The sequence below is a fragment of the Hyperoodon ampullatus genome (genome assembly GCF_949752795.1).
Source record: "Hyperoodon ampullatus genome assembly, chromosome: 1".
In the NCBI taxonomy this organism is placed as follows: Eukaryota; Metazoa; Chordata; class Mammalia; order Artiodactyla; family Ziphiidae; genus Hyperoodon; species Hyperoodon ampullatus.
The window spans coordinates 3,804,693-3,828,185 of NC_136914.1; the positions used below are offsets into that span (position 1 = coordinate 3,804,693).

Sequence of the window (23,493 nt, forward strand, 5' to 3'; positions counted from 1 at the left end):
TAGAAAAATTACCTTTGATCTCTATTATACCCTTGAAAGCATCAGAGCTGAATTCTACTTTTTCTCTTCTAGGGAGAAAATGAAAATTAATTTCTGCCTAGCTATTTTTAATATATTTGACATTGATTTTAATATAATAGAAAAAATATTAGCATTGAATTTCAATTCATAACAATTGAAGAACATTACCAATACCTACTAATCTGATATATTTTTAACATATGACTTAAATGAAAGCAAACCAATGGAGGTCATTTTAACCATATTTTCTTGTTCCCATAAAAAAAATCTGTTTTCTGCCAATACTTGTTTACTTATTTAACCAAACTGGTTACTGAGGATCTACTATTGCCCAGCTTGGTGTCAGATACTAAGAATATAGTCACAATCAAGACAGACACAATCCCCACCCTGATGGAATTTATAGTCTAATTAATAATACCAAAATTTATAAACAATTGTATCAAAGGGTTAAGTTAGACATTTTTATTACTATATTGCAAGAAGATTGGGCTTGTGAGTGCATGGAACAGCGCTTCTTAAACTTCACATGTGAATCACCTGGGGAGTTTATTAAAATACAGGTTCTGATACAGTAGAGCTAGGGTGGAGCTGCTATTCTGTATTTAAATGTGCTGCCATGCTGATGCCGCCAGTCCGTGGACCATACTTCGTAGCAAGGACATAGACTATTAAGATGTAAGACGTAATATTAAAATATAAGGCATAGAGTAATATTAAAATTTTTTCTTTGGGGTATAGAGCACATGGTAAGAATAAATGGGTGAATGAGATGCATTTACAAATATAAAATGTTCCCAAGGGGAAGTAGAAAGTGGTCTGGGAGCCATATGGAGAAGAAACAGCATGAAGACTGGGGAGGGGAGGGGGTTCAGGAGGTGCTTCCCAAGGGAGGTAGTGTCTCTAATTGAGCCAGGAAGATGTGGAGGATGTCTGCTGCTGGAGAGGGCAGGATGGTGCTCCAGGTTGAGCGTTGGCATTGGTGTTTTCAAGGGTCAGCTCAGGGCTCGTCCAGAGACCAGCTACTGGTTCTCTTCAGTAGCTCTTCCGTGCAGGGAAGCAGGAAGGATAAGGCTTGTAAGGAGGTCCAGAGGAAGCCTTGCCTGATGAAAACCACCCCCATCAAGGCCAGCCCCAGCATTCCTAAGACTGGACCCAAAGACTCTGACCTTTCTTTTTACTTGTTTTCTCTGAATACATAGCACACAGTACTTGGACTTACTGCTCAGGGCTTTGTCTGGTGTCTAGTTCAGGTATCCCTGTTTTTCAGCTCCTCTGGCCACTGACTATACCTCCCCTGGCCCTATGAAGTGGAAACTGAACTGGCATGGCTATGCGTTTGACAGGATATCTGGTAAAAGACCTCTCTGGACAACATAGAGCATTGCTATCATCAGAGCAAGTTCTTCTGGACATGGAAAAGACCAACCCCTTTCACTGCCATCTGGTCCACTCCACTTAAATATCCTAGACTCATTGTTTTCCCCAGAGAAGATTTCACAAAGGAGTGATGTAAAAAACGCATTCTTTGGAAACAAAATGTCTGAGTTTCAATCCTGGCTCCACCATTTGCAGGCTTTTCCCTCCTAAGAGGGCTACCTGACCTCTCTGTGTCTCGGTTTCCTTATCTGTAAATTGGGGATAATAGTAGGAACTATCTCCTAAGGTTGTTGTGAAGGTTAAATGATATAATTTATATAATGCACTTAGAATAGTGCCTAACTCTTGAGTTCTCAATAAATGTTAGCTATTATTTTTTGCATTAGTATTGTTTTAGAGACCTACTTGGAATTTGGTGTAATTTATTAATCTGAAGAGTCATGATTTTTATTAATTCTGGATAATTTTCAGTCATTTTCAAATGTTGTCTTCCCTTAATTCTTTTCATTTTTTCTTTCTAGAATTCTAGTTGGACATCCATTGAACCTGGTCATTATATCTTCTATAACCTTTATGTGACTTAGCTTCCTCACCAATTAAATAAGAATACAAATAGTACCTACATCATAGGGTTGTTGCTAGAATTAAATAAGTTAAGATGTTTAAAACACTTTGAATAGTACCATATGTGTGTCAGCTATTATAACACCCTGGTTATAGCTCCTTATTCACTTTTAGCCCTTGTAGATTTCCCTTAATTTATTCGGGGAGTGATACTGTGATTTATAATAAGAAATATATATTTGGTCTTTGTCCAACTTCTATCAGGAGCTCCTAAAACCCTTAGAATTTCCTGTGATGAAAGTGATAAAGTCTTTTGTTATGTTAATGAGGTATCTTTTGGACCCCATCAAAAGATGGGGCCTGGTTGTCAGTGGAGCCAACCATGTGGTTAGAGGGCTGGAACTTTCAGTCCCACCTCTGACCTCCAGGGACGGAAGAGGACCTGGAGATTGAGTTCAATCACCAATGGCTGGCTGGTGATTTAATCAATCATGCCTTTGCAATGAAGCCTCCATGAAAACCCAGAAGGACCGGCTTCAGACATCTTCCAGATTGGTGAACACATGGACATTTGGGGAGAGTGGCAAAATCAGAGAGGGCCTGGAAGCTCCACCTCCTTTCCCTATATCCTGCTTTATGCATCTGTTCCATCTGACTGTTCCTGAGTTGTATCCTTTTATAATAAACCGGTAATCTACTAAGTATAATATTTCTCTGAGTTCTATGGGCCACTCTAGCAAACTCAAGGGGTGGTCAGAGGAAGTGGGGGGAGGTTAGCATTTCCAATCTGCTGCTGTCTCCAGATGGACAGTGTCAGAATTGAGTTGAATTGTAAGACACAAGGTGGTGCCTGAGAATTGCATGGTGATGTGGGAAAAACCCTCACACGTTGGAATTGGGAGCAGAATTGTAGCGATATTTTGTAATAGAAAGGTCTTTTCCGGATTATTTAGTTCACTCCATTGTGAAAACAGAAGTTATTTTAGACTCTCTTTTGCTTGCAAACCTTTATATATAATCTTTCTTCTGTTCAGAACACTTTCCTTCCCTCTTACCTCCTTTCATGACTGTTTAAGACAGAGTTTAATATCTGTAACAGTTGGAATCACACTAACTGTGTGACAGAAAACCCAAAATAATCATAGCTTTAAAAAGTAGAAGTTTATTTCTGACATAAATGAAGTCAAGATGTATGAGGTCTGATAGGTATGCCTTCTCCATGATCACTACGGGGACAGGCTTCTAGTTCCTTAATATCTGTAGTTAAAGATGGCTATTCCAGTTCCAGCCATTACATCCAAATTCTAGTCAACAGAGGAAAGGGGTGAAGAAGGGCATGTCCCTTCCCTTTAATACAGTTCTTTAAAGTTGTACACACCGTTTCCCATTGGCCAGAATCTGGTCACATGGCCATGCCTAGTGCCATGGGACACTGGAGAATGTAGTCTTTATTCTTGACCACCAAATACCAAGGAGATAACAGATATTGGGGGAAACAGGTAGTTTCTACTTCTCCTATGCTCCCTCTTGGATCCTATATCTTCCCATCTTGCTTACCTCTAGGGTGACTGACTTGGCCTGGTTTGCCCCAAACTTGCCTGGTGTTTGCCCTGAAAGTCCCTATGTCCCAGGGACATCCTCCCACCCCCCATCCCCCAGGCATGGGCAAGCACACTGGGACAATAGTCACCCTACGTCACCTCTACCATGAATCTTATCACACTATGAGCTCCCTGAGGGACAGACCTGCACCTGATTCCCAGTTACATTCTCAGTACCTATCGCAGTGCTCCACACAAGGTAGGCAATCAATAATAGCTAATATTTATATAGTGCTTTTTATGTGTCAGGAACTGTTCTAAGTGCTTTACATACATGTTATGAGTTGAATTATGGCCCCTGCCCCCACTTCCTATGTTAAAGTCCCAGTACCTCAGAATGTGACCTTATTTGGAAATAGAGTAGCTGCAGCTGTATTTAGTTAAGATCAGGTCAACTGGAGTAGGGTGAGCCTCTAATCCAATATGACTGGTGTTCTTATAAAAAGGGGAAATTTGGGGCTTCCCTGGTGGTGCAGTGGTTGAGAGTCTGCCTGCCGATGCAGGGGACACGGGTTCATGCCCCGGTCCGGGAAGATCCCACATGCCGCGGAGCGGCTGGGCCCATGAGCCATGGCCGCTGAGCCTGCGGGTCCGGAGCCTGTGCTCCTCAATGGGAGAGGCCACAGCAGTGAGAGGCCCGCATGCCGAAAAAAAAAAAAAGTGAAAATTTGGACACAAAGACAGGCACACAGGAAGAACTCCATGTGAAGATTGGAGTTATTCTGCACAAGCCAAGGAACTACCTGAAACAAGGAGAGAGGCCTGGAACAGATCCTTCCCTAGAGCTTTCAGAGGGAGCCTGGCTCTCTCAACACATTGATTGGGACTTCCAGCCTCCAGAACTGTGAGACAATAGATTTCTGTTGTTTAAGCCACTCAGTTTATCGTACTTTGTTACAGCAGCCCCAACAAATCAACATAATATATTAACTCATTTTAATCTTCACAGCTCCATTGTGAGATATTATTATTATCCCTATTTTATTGATTTATTTATATTTTTTTGATGGGGACCATTTTTTAAAGTCTTTATTGAATTTGTTACAGTAATGCTTCTGTTTTATGTTTTGGTTTTTTGGCTGCAAGTCATGAGGGATCTTATCTCCCCGACCAGGGATTGAACCCACACCCCCATGCACTGGAAGGTGAAATCTTAACCACTGGACAGCCAGGGAAGTCTCTATTACCCCTATTTTAGAGATGAGGAAACCAAGGCATACAGCCGTCAAGAAAACCAAAGAGAGTGCCAAGGGGAAAAAAAGTGAAAGAAGTAGAGACAAACTGAAAGAAAGAAGGAAAGAGGAGGGAAAGGGACATTTTTGAAAAGTTAAAGTGTGGACAGGAATAAAGAGAAAGAAAAAAGTGGCAAAGGAAAAAGATTAAAGCTTGACCTGGCCAAAGAACACTAGAAGCTCTAGTCCACTGTATATAAACCACTAATATTTTTCTTTTTCAGATGTGTCAAGAGTTTGAATAAAAACATTCTTCTGTCAGGAAATGAACTCTTTTTTTAAAAAATTAATTAATTAATTTAATTTATTTATTTTTAGCTGCAGTGTGTCTTTGTTGCTGTGTGCAGGCTTTCTCTAGTTGTGGCGAGCAGGGGCTACTCTTCATCGCGGTGCGCGGGCTTTTCATTGAGGTGGCTTCTCTTGTTGCGGAGCACAGGCTCTAGGCCCTCGCGGGCTCAGCAGTTGTGGCTCACGGGCTCTAGAGCGCAGGCTCAGTGGTTGTGGCGCACCGGCTTCGTTGCTCCGCTGCATGTGGGAACTTCCCAGACTAGGGCTCAAACCCGTGTCCCCTGCATTGGCAGGCAGATTCTTAACCACTGTGCCACCAGGGAAGCCCTGAACTCTCATTTTTGACACTTCCATGTATTTTATTATATTTTGAACCTGAAGCTACAGCTCCTGAGAGCCCTGGTCTTGATTTTGCAACATAAGCTTCATTTTTATTTGAAGAGAGGGACTAATAATAATTGCTTGTTCTGTGAATGTGACTTTGAGAGATTTGGGTTTTATGCTCATATGCTTTATCGGTTTGTTTTTGATGGATGAAATAGTACTTTTTTTTGAATTTTATTTTATTTATTTTTTATACAGCAGGCTTTTATTCGTTATCTATTTTATACATATTAGTGTACACGTGTCAATCCCAATCTCCCAATTCATCACACCACCACCTCCCCCCTGCCACTTTCCCCGCTTGGTGTCCATACGTTTGTTCTCTACATCTGTGTCTCTATTTCTGCCCTGCAAACCAGTTCATCTAGAAATAGTACTTATTTTAAAATGCTATTATATATTATGTTATGCTTCTTACCTCTAGTTTCATATATATATATATATATATATATATATATATATATATATATATATATATATATACTCTTGCTGAAGGAAGGCATAGCTGAAGTGCAAAGTTGGAAGCAGTACTTTGTGAAGATGGGTTTTAATCCTCCAGAATGCAGCATACGTTATATCAGAGATCTTTCGTTTTATGGTGCTGTGTCTCCAGTCAGAAGAATACATGGATCTGTAATTGAGGAGTAGAAGCAGGCGTGGCACCACTGACCATCACTTCCAGTGACCTATGGAGTTATGCTTTGTGGGTTCTCCAGGGTTAGAGGTTCTGGTTTTCATTAGGGGTATGTTCTCTCCAGAGCACACAGCAAGGGTCCAGTTGAATTACGAACTATGGCTGCCATCTGGGCACTTGGAACTCCTTGTGACCAGGGACCAGCAAGTGAGAAGAGTGACCATCTTGGCAGGGATAATTAACTCTGGTGGATAGCGGGAGATAAGGCTGATTTCCCACAAGGGGAAACGGAGGCATATGTGTGGAACTCAGATGACCACTTGGGTGTTCCTTGGCTTCTGATTCTCCTTTGATCAACTGTAACTGTGAACAGACAAGTGAAGCAACCCCAACCTGAAAAGGATATGATTACTAGGGGCTAAGATACCTCAATAGCGGAAGTGTGGGTCATATCCCCAGGTAAGCTCCTGAGACCAGCAGAGGTGGTAGCTGAGGGCAGGAAAAATTTAGAATGGATGGTGGAGAAGGGAGGCTATGAGAACCAGCAGAGGCGCAAGACCAACTGCAGTGATGAAGGGTGACCTGAGCTGGATGGGTACAGTGAAGTGGATTTGCATGGTGCAAGAACTCGACTGTGGCTGACAGTGTTCCTTGCTTCAAGAAAGCTCTTGCTGCCCAGGTACAAAGAGTGTGGTAAGTCGACAGTTAGCAGCTCCTTCAGCGTATGCCTGCTTTCAAGCAGCCTGTGCCAATGACTGAGCAAGGTGGTGACCCAAGGGCCTAACCATGTACACCACCGGACTAGCAGAGGCTTTCTCGGGCCTGCATTGTGGTACGACAGTTCCCCTTCACCAATATTTCTGTCTCTCTGTTCCTTTCACAGGTGTGACACTCTAATAAACTTTTTGCGCCTCTTAACTCTTTTTCAGCGACTGATTCCTGGGGTATCCCAAAGCCAGCAGTGGCTGTATAAAAACCAACCACAAAACCTCAGTGACATAAAACATGAAGCATTCCTTATTGCTTGTGAGTTCAGAGGCCAGCTGGCAGCAGTTTTGGTCTTAGCTGGGTCTGTGGTCTGCTGCTGGTCAGCAGGTCTGCCAGTCTTTCACATGTTGGGCTCACCTTGACTTGTGCAGATGATGATGGAAACCTTCCAGGAGAACAAGCTGAATGAAGCAAGCAAGGCCTTGTGTAATCTAGACTTAGAATGCACATACCATCTCCTCTGCCATACTCTACGGGCTAAAGCAAATCTCAAAGCCAGCCCAATTTCATGGCGTAGGGAACCATCTCTTGTGGGAGGAGATGCGAAGTCACGTTATAAAGTGTATAGGTATATGGCCTTTATTATGTTGATGTAGGTTCCCTCTATGACCACTTTTTGGAGAGTTTTTGTCATAAATGGATGTTGAATTTTATCAAAAGCTTTTTCTGCATCTATGGAGATGATCATATGGTTTTTATTCTTTAATCTGTTAATGTGGTGTATCACATTGATTGGTTTGCAGATATTGAAAAATCCTTGCGTCTCTGTATTTTGGGGATGTTTCATCAAACCCGCTTGATAATAGTGTATGATCCTTTTAAGCAGGGGTCCCCATCCCCCAGGCCAAAGACTGGTACAAGTCTGTGGCCTATTAGGAACTGGGCCGCACAGCAGGAGGTGAGCAACAGGCAAGCAAGCGAAGCTTCATCTGTATTTAGAGCCGCTCCCCGTCGCTCACATTACCGCCTGAGCTCCGCCTCCTGTCAGATCAGCAGTGGCATTAGATTCTCATAGGAGCGTGAACCCTACTGTGAACTGTGGATGTGAGGGATCTAGGTTGCGCGCTCCTTATGAGAATCTAATGCCTGATGATCTGAGGTGGAGCTGAGGCTGTGATGCTGGCACTGGGAGCAACTGCAAATACAGATTATCATTAGCAGAGAGGTTTGACTGCACAGAGGCCATCATAAATCAGTTGCTTGCAGACTCATATCAAAACCCCATCAGTGAGTGGCAAGTGACAGTTAAATTGCATCCGGTGGCAGCCTTTATAGTGGCAAGTGAGTTGATGTACTTCAATTGTACAACTGCATCTGGTGGCAGGTTTTAAGTCAGAATCCAACACTTATTTTAGTCTGAGTGTGGCCTGCCCATTATTTTATTTACCACTTCCGTCCATTCCTCTTTCCCACACTGTGCACTTGTCTCAGTCACAGTTTTGTAAGCCCACAAGCTAACCCTAGCCAAAATGAGTAAAAAACAGACATCGCTGGGAAGCTTCTTTGAAAAGGGGGAAAGACCCAATGATGAGACAGCAGAAGACTCTAAGACTGCCAACAAAAAGAAAGCTGTATTGGGCTTCCCTGGTGGTGCAGTGGTTGAGAGTCCACCTGCCGATGCAGGGGACACGGGTTTGTGCCCCCGTCCGGGAGGATCCCACATGCCGCGGAGTGGCTGGGCCCGTGAGCCATGGCCTCTGAGCCTGCGCATCTAGAGCCTGTGCTCCGCAACGGGAGAGGCCACAACAGTGAGAGGCCCGTGTACCGCAAAAAAACAAAAAAAAAAAAAAAGAAAGAAAGCTGTATTTAAAAGAAAATACCAAGAGTCCTGCTTAATTTACAGGTTCATTGCAACAGGTGATTCACATTCTCCAACCCCGCTTTGTATAATATGTGGCAACTGGCTATTCAACAAAGTCATGAAACCTTCCAAACTGCTTCGCCACATGGAGACCAAGCACCCTGCATTAAAAGACAAGGCTTTGGAGTTTTTCAAAAGAAAAAAACGTGAACACGAAGAACAGAAGCAATTGTTGAAGGCCAACACTTCATCAAATGTTTCAGCATTGACAGCATCATTCTTAGCAGCTAACTGCTTGCTAAAGCTAAGAAGCCCTTTACTGTTGGTGAAGAGTGGTCCTTCCTGCTGCTAAAGACATTTGTCATGAACTTTTTTTTTTTTTTTTTTTTTGCGGCATGTGGGCCTCTCACTGTTGTGGCCTCTCCCGTTGCAGAGCACAGGACGCGCAGGCTCAGCGGCCATGGCTCACGGGCCCAGCCGCTCCGCGGCATGTGGGATCTTCCCGGACCCAGGCACGAACCCGTGTCCCCTGCATCGGCAGGCGGACTCTCAACCACTGTGCCACCAGGGAAGCCCTGTCATGAACTTTTAGGAGAGGCTGCAGTTCAAAAGGTGGCAGGTGTTCCTCTTTCGGCTAGCACCATAACTAGACGAATTGATGAAATAGCAGAGGATATTGAGGCACAATTGTTAGAGGACTAATGAGTCACTGTGGTATGCAATCCAGGTTGATGAGTCTACCGATGTTGACAACAAGGCAACAATGCTTGTTTTTGTGCCATATATTTTTCAGGAGGATGTGCATGAGGATATGTTATGTGCACTTTTGTTGCCGGCCAACACCGCAGCTGCAGAACTATTCAAGTCTTTGAATGATTACATATCATGAAAACTGAATTGGTCATTTTGTGTCAGTGTATATATGGATGGAGCAGCTGCCGTGACTGGACGGCTTTCTGGTTTCACTACTCAGGTCAAAGTGGTCGCTTCTGAATGGGAGTCTACGTACTGTGTCATCCATAGAGAAATGCTGGTTAGCCGAAAAATGTCACCTGAACTTAACATTTTGCAGGATGTAATTAAAATTATCAACCATATTAAAGTACATGCCCTTAACTCATGCCTGTTTACGCAGTTCTGTGAGGAGATGGACACAAAGCACACACGTCTTCTCTTACACACAGAGTGAGATGGCTTTCTAAAGGTAGATCACTGGCCAGAGTTTTTGAGTCATGAGAGACGCTCCAGAGATTTCTTTTAGAAAAACAGTCACCGCTGGAAGCACATTTCAGTGACACAGAATGGGTCGCAAAACTTGCTTACTTGTGTGACATATTCAACCTGCTCAATGAACTCAATCTGTCACTTCAGGGGAGAACAACAACTGTGTTCAAGTCAGCAGATAAAGTACCTGCATTCAAAGCCAAACTGGAATTATGGGGGCGACGAGTGAACATTGGGATTTTTGACATGTTTCAAACATTAGCAGAGATTTTGAAAGAGACTAAGCCAGGGCCTTTTTTCTCCCAGCTGGTGCATGATCACCTATCTCAGCTTTCAAGAGAGTTTGAGCATTGCTTCCCAACCACAAAAGACCCCCGAACTGGGAAGGAATGGGTCTGCGACCCATGTGTGACTAAGCCAGGTGAATTGACTTTCTCTGTGCTAGAAGAGGATCAACTGCTTGAGATCGCAAATGAAGGTGGCCTTAAAAGTATGTTTGAGGGCTCCCCTGGTGGCGCAGTGGTTGAGAGTCCGCCTGCCGATGCAGGGGACACGGGTTCGTGCCCCGGTCCGGGAAGATCCCACATGCCGCGGAGCAGCTGGGCCCGTGAGCCATGGCCGCTGAGCCTGCGCGTCCGGAGCCTGTGCTCCGCAACGGGGAGAGGCCACAACAGTGAGAGGCCCGCGTACCGCAAAAAAAAAAAAAAGTATGTTTGAGACAGCTTCAAATCTCCATACATTGTGGATTAAAGTCAAGGTGGAATATTCTGAGATTGCCACAAAAGCATTGAAAAGCCTGCTTCCATTTCCAACATCCTATCTTTGTGAAACAGGGTTTTCTGCAGTAACAGCCACCAAAATGAGATTACAGAGCAGACTGAACATAGCAACACATTTCGGGTGTCACTGTCTCCCATGACCCCCAGATGGGACCAACTAGTTGCAGGAAAACAAGCTCAGGGCTCCCACTGATTCTGCATTATGGTGAGTTATATAATTATTTCATTATATATTACAATATAATAATAATAAAAATAAAATGCACAATAAATGTAATGCAACTGACTCATCCTGAAACCAACCCCTCTGGGTCTGTGGAAAAATTGTCTTCCAAGAAACCGGTCCTTGGTGCCAAAAAGGTTGGGGACTGCTGTTTTAAAGTACTCTTGGGACTTCCGGGTAAGATGGATGGCGGAAGAGTAAGACGCGGAGATCACCTTCCTCCCCACGGATACACCAGAAATACAGCTACACGTGGAACAACTCCTACAGAACACCTACTGAACGCTGGCAGAAGACCCCAGACCTCCCAAAAGGCAAGAAACTCCCCACATACCTGGGTAGGGCAAAGCGGAGAGATTCCCGCACAGAGGATCGGTGCCGAGCGGCACTCACCAGCCCGAGAGGCTTGTCTGCTCGCCCGCCGGGGCGGGCGGCGCTGGAAGCTGAGGCTCGGGCTTCGGTCAGAGCGCAGGGAGAGGACTGGGGCTGGCGGCGAGAACTCAGCCTGAAGGGGGCTAATGTGCCACAGCTAGCCGGGAGGGAGTCCGGGAAAACTCTGGAGCTGCCGAAGAGGCAAGAGACTTTTTCTTCCCTCTTGGTTTCCTGGTGCGCGAGGAGAGGGGATTAAGAGCGCCGCTTAAAGGGGCTCCACAGACGGGCGCGAGTCGCGACTGAAAGCGTGGAGCCCAGTGACGGGCGTGGGACGCTGGGGCTGCTGCTGCCGCCGCCAAGAAGCCTGTGTGCGAGCGCAAGTCACTGTCCACACCGCCCTTCCGGGAGCCTGTTCAGCCCGCCACTGCCGGGGTCCCGGGATCCAGGGGCGGCTTCCGTGGGAGAACGCACGGTGCGCCTCGGGCTGGTGCAACGTCACGCCGACCTCTGCCGCTGCAGGCTCGCCCCGCACTCCGTGCCCCTCCCTCCCGCCCGGCCTGAGTGAGCCAGAGTCCCCGAAGAGGCTGCTCCTTTAACCCTGTCCTGTCTGAGCGAAGAACAGACGCTCTCCACCGACCTACACGCAGAGGCGGGGCCAAATCCAAAGCTGAGACCCGGGAGCTGTGAGAACAAAGAAGAGAAAGGGAAACCTCTCCCAGCAGCCTCAGAAGCAGCGGATTAAAGCTCCACAATCAACTTGATGTACCCTGCATCTGTGGAATACATGAATAGACAACAAATCATCCCAAATTGAGGAGCCAGGAGTCAGTGCTGTGCCTCTGAGGTGGGAGAGCCAACTTCAGGACACTGGTCCACAAGAGACCTCCCAGCTCCACATAATATCAAACGGCGAAAATCTTCCAGAGATCTCCATCTCAACACCAGCACCCAGCTTCACTCAACGACCAGCAAGCGACAGTGCTGGTCACCCTATGCCAAACAACTAGCAAGACAGGAACACAACGCCACCCATTAGCAGAGAGGTGGCCTAAAATCATAAAAAGTCCGCAGACACCCAAAACACACCACCAGACGTGGACCTGCCCACCAGAAAGACAAGATCCAGCCTCATCCACCAGAACACAGGCACTAGTCCCCTCCACCAGGAAGCCTACACAACCCACTAAACCAACCTTAGCCACTGGGGACAGACACCAAAAACAACGGGAACTACGAACCTGCAGCCTGCAAAAAGGAGACCCCAAACATAGTAACATAAGGTAACCTAAAGCAATTAGAGAAAGAAGAACAAAAACATCCCAAAGTTAGCAGAAGGAAAGAAATCATAAAAATCAGATCAGAAATAAATGAAAAAGAAATGAAGGAAACGATAGCAAAGATCAATAAAACTAAAAGCTGGTTCTTTGAGAAGATAAACAAAATTGATAAACCATTAGCCAGACTCATCAAGAAAAAAAGGGAGAAGACTCAAATCAATAGAATTAGAAATGAAAAAGGAGAAGTAACAACTGACACTGCAGAAATACAAAAGATCATGAGAGATTACTATAAACAACTCTATGCCAATAAAATGGACAACCTGGAAGAAATGGACAAATTCTTAGAAATGCACAACCTGCCAAGACTGAATCAGGAAGAAATAGAACATATGAACAGACTAATCACAAGCACTGAAATTGAAACTGTGATAAAAAATCTTCCAACAAACAAAAGCCCAGGACCAGATGGCTTCACAGGCGAATTCTATCAAGCATTTAGAGAAGAGCTAACACCTATCCTTCTCAAACTCTTCCAAAATATAGCAGAGGGAGGAACACTCCCAAACTCATTCTATGAGGCCACCATCACCTTGATACCAAAACCAGACAAGGATGTCACAAAAAAAGAAAACTACAGGCCAATATCACTGATGAATATAGATGCAAAAATCCTCAACAAAATACTAGCAAACAGAATCCAACAGCACATTAAAAGGATCATACACCATGATCAAGTGGGATTTATTCCAGGAATGCAAGGATTCTTCAATATATGCAAATCAATCAACGTGATACACCATATTAACAAATTGGAGGAGAAAAACCATATGATCATCTCAATAGATGCAGAGAAAGCTTTCGACAAAATTCAACACCCATTTATGATAAAAACCCTGCAGAAAGTAGGCATAGAGGGAACTTTCCTCAACATAATAAAGGCCATATATGACAAACCCACAGCCAGCATCATCGTCAATGGTGAAAAACTGAAACCATTTCCACTAAGATCAGGAACAAGACAAGGTTGCCCACTCTCACCACTCTTATTCAACATAGTTTTGGAAGTTTTAGCCACAGCAATCAGAGAAGAAGAGGAAATAAAAGGAATCCAAATCGGAAAAGAAGAAGTAAAACTGTCACTGTTTGCAGATGACATGATACTATACATAGAGAATCCTAAAGATGCTACCAGAAAACTACTAGAGCTAATCAATGAATTTGGTAAAGTTGCAGGATACAAAATTAATGCACAGAAATCTGTGGCATTCCTATATACTAATGATGAAAAATCTGAAAGTGAAATCAAGGAAACACTCCCATTTACCATTGCAACAAAAAGAATAAAATATCTAGGAATAAACCTACCTAAGGAGACAAAAGACCTGTATGCAGAAAATTATAAGACACTGATGAAAGAAATTAAAGATGATACAAATAGATGGAGAGATGTACTATGTTCTTGGATTGGAAGAATCAACATTGTGAAAATGACTCTACTACCCAAAGCAATCTACAGATTCAATGCAATCCCTATCAAACTACCACTGGCATTTTTCACAGAACTAGAACAAAAAATTTCACAATTTGTATGGAAACACAAAAGACCCCGAATAGCCAAAGCAATCTTGAGAAAGAAAAATGGAGCTGGAGGAATCAGGCTCCCTGACTTCAGACTATACTACAAAGCCACAGTAATCAAGACAGTATGGTACTGGCACAAAAACAGAAAGATCAATGGAACAGGATAGAAAGCCCAGAGGTAAACCCACGGACATATGGTCACCTTATCTTTGATAAAGGAGGCAGGAATGTACAGTGGAGAAAGGACAGTCTCTTCAATAAGTGGTGCTGGGAAAACTGGGTAGGGACATGTAAAAGTATGAGATTAGATCACTCCCTAACACCATACACAAAAATAAGCTCAAAATGGATTAAAGACCTAGATGTAAGGCCAGACACTATCAAACTCTTAGAGGAAAACAGGCAGAACACTCTATGACATAAATCACAGCAAGATCCTTTTTGACCCATCTCCTAGAGAAATGGAAATAAAGACAAAAATAAACACATGGGACCTAATGAAACTTCAAAGCTTTTGCACAGCAAAGGAAACCATAAACAAGACCAAAAGACAACCCTCAGAATGGGAGAAAATATTTGCAAATGAAGCAACTGACAAAGGATTAATCTCCAAAATTTATAAGCAGCTCATGCAGCTCAATAACAAAAAAACAAACAACCCAATCCAAAAATGGGCAGAAGACCTAAATAGACATTTCTCCACAGAAGATATACAGACTGCCAACAAACACATGAAAGGATGCTCAACATCTTTACTCATTAGAGAAATGTAAATCAAAACTACAATGAGATATCATCTCACACCAGTCAGAATGGCCATCATCAAGAAATCTAGAAACAATAAATGCTGGAGAGGGTGTGGAGAAAAGGGAACACTCTTGCACTGCTGGTGGGAATGTGAATTGGTACAGCCACTATGGAGAACGGTATGGAGGTTCCTTAAAAAACTACAAATAGAACTACCATATGACCCAGCAATCCCACTACTGGGCATATACCCTGAGAAAACCATAATTCAAAAAGAGACATGTACCAAAATGTTCATAGCAGCCCTATTTACAATAGCCTGGAGATGGAAACAACCTAAGTGTCCATCATCGGATGAATGGGTAAAGAAGATGTGGCACATATATACAATGGAATATTACTCAGCCATAAAAAGAAATGAAATTGAGCTATTTGTAATGAGGTGGATGGACCTAGAGTCTGTCATACAGAGTGAAGTAAGTCAGAAAGAGAAAGACAAATACTGTATGCTGACACATATATATGGAATTTAAGAAAAAAAATGTCATGAAGAACATAGGTGTAAGACAGGAATAAAGACACAGACCTACTAGAGAATGGACTTGAGGATATGGGGAGGGGGAAGGGTAAGCTGTGACAAAGTGAAAGAGCGGCATGCACATATATACACTACCAAACGTAAGGTAGATAGCTAGTGGGAAGCAGCCGCATAGCACAGGGAGATCAGCTCGGTGCTTTGTGACCGCCTGGAGGGGTGGGATAGGGAGGGTGGGAGGGAGGTGCAAAAAGGAGGGGATATGGGAACATATGTATATGTATAACTGATTAAATTTGTTATAAAGCAAAAAATAAAAAAAATAAAAGAATTAAAAGAAAAGAAAGAATATTAAAAAAAAAGAACAGGCAAAAAACCAAAAAAAAAAAAAAAAAAGAATACTTAGGAATACATTTAACAAAGGAGGTGAAAGATCTGAACGTTGAAAACAGTAAAATATTGATGAAAGAATTTGAAAAAGTCACAAGTAAAATGAAAGATATCCTTTGTTCGTGGATCAGAAAAATTAATATTGCTAAAATGTCCATGGTGCTCTACAGATTCAGTGCAATATTTATCAAAATTCCAGTGACATTTTTCACAGAAATAGAAAAATATATATAAAATTCAAGTGGAACCAAAAAAGACTGTGTTTAACTAATGCAATCTTGAACAAGATGAGCGAAGATGGAAGCATTATACTTGCTGGTTTCAAATTATATTGCAAAGCTATAGTAATCAAAACAGTATGGTATTGGCATAAACATAGACATATAGATCAATGAAACAGAATAGAAAGTCCATAAAGAAACCCACACATACATTGCCAACTAATTTTTGACAAAGGTGCCAAGAATATAGAATGAGGAAAAGATAATCTGTTCAGTAAATGATGTTGGGAAAACAGGATATCCACATGCAAAAGAATGATTCTAGATCCTTATCTTACACCACACACAAAAATTAACTCAAAATGGATTAAATTTCAGACCCAAAATCATAAAACTCCTACAAGGATACATAGGGGAAAACTCCCTGACATTGGTCTTGGCAATAATTTTTTGGATCTGACACCAAAAGCACAAGCAACAAAAACAAAAATAAACAAGTGAGACTACATCAAACCAAAAAGTTTCTGTATAGCAAAGGAAGCAATCAACAAAATGAAAAGCTCAATTATGGATAGGAGAAAACATTTGCAAAGCATACATTCAAGAAGGGGCTAATATCGAAACTATAGAAGGAACTCTTACAACTCAATAGCAAAAAAACCCCAAATATTCTGATTAAAAAATGGGCAAAGAACCTGAATAGACATTTTTCCAAAAAGACATACAAATGCTTAACAGGTGTGTGAAAAAATACTCAACATTACTAATCATCAGGGAAATTCAAATCAAAACCAGAATGAGATATCAACTCATGCTTTTTAGGACATCTATTATCAGAAAGATGAGATAAATCCTGGTGAGGATGTGGAGAAAAGGGAACCCTTGTAAACTGTTGGAGGGAATGTAAATTGGTACAGTCATTATAGAAAACAGTATGGAGGTTCCCCCAAAATTTCAAAGTAGAAATACCATCTGATCCAGCAATCCCACTTTTTGGTATCCAAAGGAAGTGAAATCACTATCTTAAAGAGATATTTGCACTCCCATGTTCATTGCAGCATTATTCATAGTAGCGAGGACATGGAAACAACCGAAGTGTCTATCCACGGATGAATGGATAAAGAAGATGTGAATATATATACAATGGGATATTAAGAAGGAAATCCTGGAATTTTTGACAACACCAGTAAACCTGAAAGTCATTATGCTAAGTGAAATTAGCCAAACAAATACTGGCTAATGGTATCACTTTTATGTGGAACCTTAAAAAAAAAAAGTCAAACTCATGGAAACATATTTAGAATAGAATTATGGTTTCCAGGGGCTGGAGGAGTGGGTGAAATGTGTTGATGTTGGTGAAATGGTACAAAATTTCAGTTCTAAGATGAATAAATTCTAAGGCTCTAAAAAAAATAAAATAAAATAAAGTACTCTTGGATTCAGTTTGCTAGTATTTTGTTAAGGATTTTTGCATTTATGTTCATCAGTGATATTGGCCTGTAGTTTTCTTTTTTTGTGATCTCTTTGTCTGGTTTTGGTATCAGGGTGATGCTGGCCTCATAGAATGAGTTCAGAAGTGTTCCTTCCTCTGCATTACTTTGGAATAGTTTCAGGATAGTTGTTAACTTTTCTCTAAATGTTTGGTAGAATTCACCTGTGAAACCATGTGGTCCTGGACTTTTGTTTGTTGGAGTTTTTTAAATCACAGATTCAGATTCAGTACTTGTAAGTGGTCTGTTCACCTTTTCTATTTCTTCATGGTTCAGTCTTAGGAGATCGTACCTTTCTAGGAATTTGTCCATTTCTTTTAGGTTGTCCATTTTGTTGGCATGTAGTTGCTCATAGTAGTCTCATATGGTCCTTTGTATTTCTGTGGTGTCGGTTGTAGCTTCTCCTTTTTCATTTCTGATTTTATTGATTTGAGTCTTCTCCCTGTTTTTCTTGATGAGTCTGGCTAAAGGTGTATCAATTTTGTTTATCTTTTCATAGAACCAGCTTTTAGTTTCATTGATCTTTTCCATTTTTTTTCTAAAAAATAACGAAAATTTAAAAGTACACAGGCAATATGGAGAATAATATAACATAATAAACACTCATGAACCCACCATCCTACTTTAACAAATCTTAAAATTCTGTCATATTTGGTACAGATATTTTAAGAAACAAAACTATGAAGATATTATATTTTTAAAATCCACTGTATACCCCCGCCCATCCTTGCTTTTTCTTTTTTGAGGTCTTCAACTGTGAATTTTTAATTTCAGGTACTTACTTTTTATTTAAGTTAAAGGACTTGAGACTCATGTCTTCTGATCATTCAGCAGGAAAAAAAAAACAAAATGGAATTATATTCACTCAGTCATTAAACAAATATTTATTGTGCCTTCTATTTGCCAAGTATTGTACTACATATGTATTTATATAGTATATTCTTATTTTTTGTAGTGTTCTATTCTCACACCATTTTGTTTCAGGCTGTATATTCAAAGTGAGAAGCAAAGAACATTTTCCTCTGTAATGCGGGCTGTTTTTCAATATCTCTTACAAAATTTTTTCTTAATACCTTAAAGCTTTGAGGGCAAATCTTGTTCTAGGCTTTGCTGTGGATTTTCATTAACATTTTCCTTCTATGGGTTTGGCTCTTGCTGTGTCACTGGGGTGGGTGGGGTGTTTTGACAGATTTATTGAGTTGCCAATTGGCCACACCTTTCCTTTTCTTTCATATGATTAAGCAGTTATTGCCTGTAACTCCTACCTGGTTTCTCTAGTTCAATATGGTGACTTCGGAGTGCAGTCCTCTCCCTGGTCCTTGTTTTCTTGCTTTCACGGTGAGTGGGTTATACCTTTCTTAAAAAATAACAGCTTTGGGGCTTCCCTGGTGGCGCAGTGGTTGAGAGTCCGCCTGCCGATGCAGGGGACGCGGGTTCGTGCCCTGGTCTGGGAGGATCCCACATGCCGCGGAGCGGCTGGGCCCGTGAGCCATGGCTGCTGGGCCTGAGCATCCGGAGCCTGTGCTCCGCAGCGGGAGAGGCCGCAACAGTGAGAGGCCCGCGTACCGCAAGAAAAAAAAATAAAAATAAAAATAACAGCTTTGGGATGAAGTGAAAGAGTGGCATGGACATATATACACTACCAAATGTAAAATCAATAGCTAGTGGGAAGCAGCTGCATAGCACAGGGAGATCAGCTCCATCCTTTGTGACCACCTAGAGGGGTGGGATAGGGAGGGTGGGAGGGAGACGCAAAAGGGAGGAGGTATGGGGATATATGTAAACATATAGCTGATTCACTTTGTTATACAGCAGAAACTAACATACCATTGTAAATCATTGTACTTCAATAAAGATGTTAAAAAAATAACAGCTTTATTAGAATATAATTACATAGAATAAAATTCATCCTTTAGTATATTCAGAGTTGTGCAACCATCACCACTATCTGATTTTATAATATTTTCAACACCTCAAAGAGAAATAATATACCTATTAACTATGGCTCCCCATTCTCCTCTGTCCCTGGAAACCCCTACGTTACTTCCTTTCTCCATGGATTAACCTATTCTGGACATTTCATATAAACAGGGCCATACATCTCTGGTTTTTTAAACTTAGTATAATGTTTTCAAGGTTCATTCATGTTGCAGCATATATCAGTACTTCATTTTTATGGCTAAATAATATTCCATTTTATGGTTAATGCCACATTTTGATTATCCATTCACCAATTGATGAGTATTTGGTTATATCTACTTTTTGCCTATTATAAATAATGCCACTGTGAGCATTCAGGTACAGGTTACTGTGTGGACATGTTTTCATTTCTCCTAAGTATATACCTATGAGTAGAAGTGCTGTGTTATAGGGTAGCTCTACGGTTAAACTTCTGAGGACTGCCAAACTGTTTCCCAAAGTGGCTGTGCCATGTTACATTCTCACCAGCCATGTATGAGGGCTGAAGTTTCTCCATATCCTTGTAACACATTATCGTCTGTCTTTTTTACCTTACTCATCCTGGTATGTGTTAAGTGGTATCACACTGAGGTTTTAATTTACTTGTCCCTAATGACTAATAAGGTTGAACATTTTTTCATGTTCATATTGGCCATTTGTATATCTTCTTTGGAGAATGTTCTTTTAAAAATTAGGCTAATTTTTTTTTGAGTTTTAAGTTCTTTATATATTCAGCATACAAGTCCCTTACCAGATATATGATTTACGAATATCTTTTCCACATTCTGAGAGTCGTGTTTTTACTTTCTTTTTTTTTTCTGTACGCGGGCCTCTCACTGTTGTGGCCTCTCCCGTTGCGGAGCACAGGCTCCGGACGCGCAGGCTCAGTGGTCCTGGCTCATGGGCCCAGCCGCTCCATGGCATGTGGGATCTTCCCGGACCAGGGCACGAACCTGTGTCCCCTGCATCGGCAGGCGGACTCTCAACCACTGTGCCACCAGGGAAGCCCCTCTTTTTACTTTCTTGATGATGTCCTGTGAATCACAAAAGTTCTTGATTTTGGTGAGGCCCAATTTATTTTTTCTTTTGTCACATACGTTTTGGTATAAGCGACACTCTAAGAAACTATTGCCTAACACAAGGTCATAAGAGTTTAGTCCTATTTAAGGATTAAACCTTTTAAATTTAATTTACTTCAAAGTTTTCTTTGAAGAACTTTATAATTCTAGCTCCTACAGTTAGATCTATGATCCATTTTGAGTTAATTCTTTTATACGGTATAAAGTGGGGTTCAGGGCTTCCCTGGTGGTGCAGTGGTTGAGAGTCTGCCTGCCGATGCAGGAGACACGGGTTCATGCCCCGGTCCGGGAAGATCCCACATGCCGTGGAGCGGCTGGGCCCATGAGCCAGGACCGCTGAGCCTGCGCGTCTGGAGCCTGTGCTCCGCAACGGGAGAGGCCACAACAGTGAGAGGCCCGCGTACCGCAAAAAAAAAAAAAAAAAAAAAGTGGGGTTCAGATTCTCTTTTGCAAAGACAGTTCTTTCTCTATTGAATTATCTTGGCACTCTTGTCTAAGGTTATACATTTATTGTAGAATTTACCAAATTTTGCCTTGTTTTGTGGTAAACTGGATCGGTCCCCCTCTGTCATGGGAGGACAGGAAATATGTTTTGTTCATTGAAAATGAGAAAACCTATGTGAAAAGCACCTACCATAGGGCCCCAGAGTAAATATTTCTTTCCTTCTTTTGAATCTCCCCACAGCACTTATTGTGGTATTTGTCATACAATAGTTACATAAGTGTTTGTTGAACGGAAAGTCAGCTTGAGCCTACACCTCAAAAGGGCACGGGTTCCTAAAGCTCTGATTGGATGGACATCCAGAACACTTTCGGCCCTTTTCAAACTGAGAAACTGAATAGTGGAGAATGACAGCTTTGTGAAATTGGGCTGCTGTCAGGGTAGGGGCTTCCAAATGACTTATCCTCTAAGGTAAGTGACAAATACCCAAACACTGAAAACAACCCTAAAGGTCCAGAACCTTTTTTTCTTTCTAGTTTAATTTCAAGTGGTCCGGATGTCTACTTATTTAACTGCTTATGTAGTAAAGTTTCACTTGTGAATTTGACCTCAATTCCACAAAATCGATCGTGGCTCTTTTCTGCCTAAAAGCAGAAAGATTTTCTCTGGCAGCAACAAGCACTATTCAAAAGGTAAAGAGACAGCGCTCAGGTGTGGCTGGCGATTCTCTTTTCAGTGACCCGTTTCTCCCTCTCTTTTTCTTTCTTACATGCTGAACATTAGGAGCCCTCACAAGCTTTCAAAAATAGAGCAAGAGGCTGAAGATAAAGGCCTGTTCATTCCATCGGGGAGTGTCCTACGGAGTCATGTCCAGGCAACGTCTCTGCCTGCATCTTGGATATCTTTTTCCGAGATGTGAGAATCTGCCCCTCTCTGTGCGAAAGTGGGTACCTGCGAGTGCGAACCGAAGATGTGTACTATGCAGAGATACAGAATAACTTTCTTACCCCAATCTTTTCAGCTTTAGGGAAGTGCTTCAAGTGACAGCTTTTGACTCCAGAGCCACTGCGCTGTCACTTCACCAAATTGCCTTTCTGCAAAGAATCAGGTCCCGGGCTCTTAAGGAAGAAGATGTACTTTTTTTTTTTTTTTTTTTTTTTTTTTTACTATTAGACTTTATATTTTGGAGCAGTTCCAGTTCACAGCCAAACTGAGCTGAAGACTGAGATTTTCCATGTCTTCCTGTCCCCACCCCTGCACAGCCTTCCCCATTATCAACACCCACCCCCCCACAGAGTGGTACATTTGTTACAACTGATGAATTTACACGGACACATCATAATCACCCAAAGTCTTTGGTTTACATTGGGGTTCACGCTCCCTGTTGTACGTTCTGTGGGATTGGACAAATGCGTAATGACATGTATCCACCATTATAGTATCATACAGAGTCGGTTCACTGCCTTAAAAATCCAGAGGCTCGACTTGAAAGGGCGAAAAGAGAGGGAAGGAAAAAAGCCTGCAACTGCGGAGGCGCTACCAAACTGCAAGCCGAGTTTGTTCCCAAGTTCAGAGGCTCCAGCTGCCCCAGCTCTCCAAGTCCGGCTACTGGCAGGTTCCTCCTCCTTTGGTTTAAGTGTCAAGCAAATGGGTTTCCTGTTAACACCGGAATACTGTGAAAGGGCAGGAAGAGGCCAGGCCGCCTCCTCTTTCCCCGCTTCCTATCCGGTTTATTTATTTTGTACACGTTTGTTTTGCTGGAGCGGGTGGTTGCAGCGCGTGCGGCTCTGGGGCAGCCTCGGCGGCCGGTAACCCCTCCCCGAGGAGGCGAGGCCCGGCCAGACCCCGCCCGATCCCGGCTCCAGCTCTGCGGGGCGGGCTAACGGAGAGAGGAAGGGGGAAGAGAGTGGGAGAGGCAGAGCCGGGAGAAGGAGGCCGCCGGGGCGCGCGAGGAGGCGGGGAAACCTGCTCGGTCCGCGCCCGGCCGCTCCCCCGCGGGCTGCAGGTGGAGCCGCGGAGGTAGCCGCTTCCGCCGCCGCCGCCGCCGCCTTCTCCTCCCCGGGCCTCCTCCCAGGCCCGGAGGCTGCTGGCGCGGGACTCCCGGAGCTGGCGGCCGGCGCGCGGGGCCCGCAGCTCGTCGATGGCTGAAGGCCGGCGGCTGGAGGACGAGGACGAAGAGCTGCACGAGCGCCGGGAGCTCGGGGGCCCGCGCCGCGCCCGGGGCCGTGCGCTGTCGGGCCACTCGGCCGCAGGTGAGGGGCGCGGGCAGCGTGAGGGGGGACCGGGGCACCGGGGACCCAGGGCTGGGCGTCCCGGGGCCGCGCAGGTCCTGCCCCGGACGCCGGCGGCTCCCTCGCCCGCCCGGAGGGGACTGGCACCTTTAACTCTAGGAGGCGAACGGGAGGGAGAGTGGCTTTTCTGTCTCCATCCGAAGTTTGCGGCCGAGCCCGAGGAAATTCAAACCTGTCTCTACCTGCTAGTGGCCCTGGAGCCGAAAC

The 23,493-nt window shown here is 43.3% G+C and overlaps 1 protein-coding gene across 1 annotated transcript in view; it reads left to right on the top strand.

Annotated features, from left to right (window-relative positions):
- Window positions 1-23,124: 23,124 nt before the first annotated feature.
- The window catches only part of SH3D19 (SH3 domain containing 19), a 181,865-nt gene continuing 181,496 nt past the window's right edge, over window positions 23,125-23,493 (top strand). Inside the window, exon 1 of the mRNA XM_079707671.1 lies at window positions 23,125-23,247. Coding sequence (XP_079563797.1) covers window positions 23,136-23,247 — 112 coding nt within the window. The 5' untranslated portion in view covers window positions 23,125-23,135. The remainder of the gene's footprint in view (window positions 23,248-23,493) is intronic.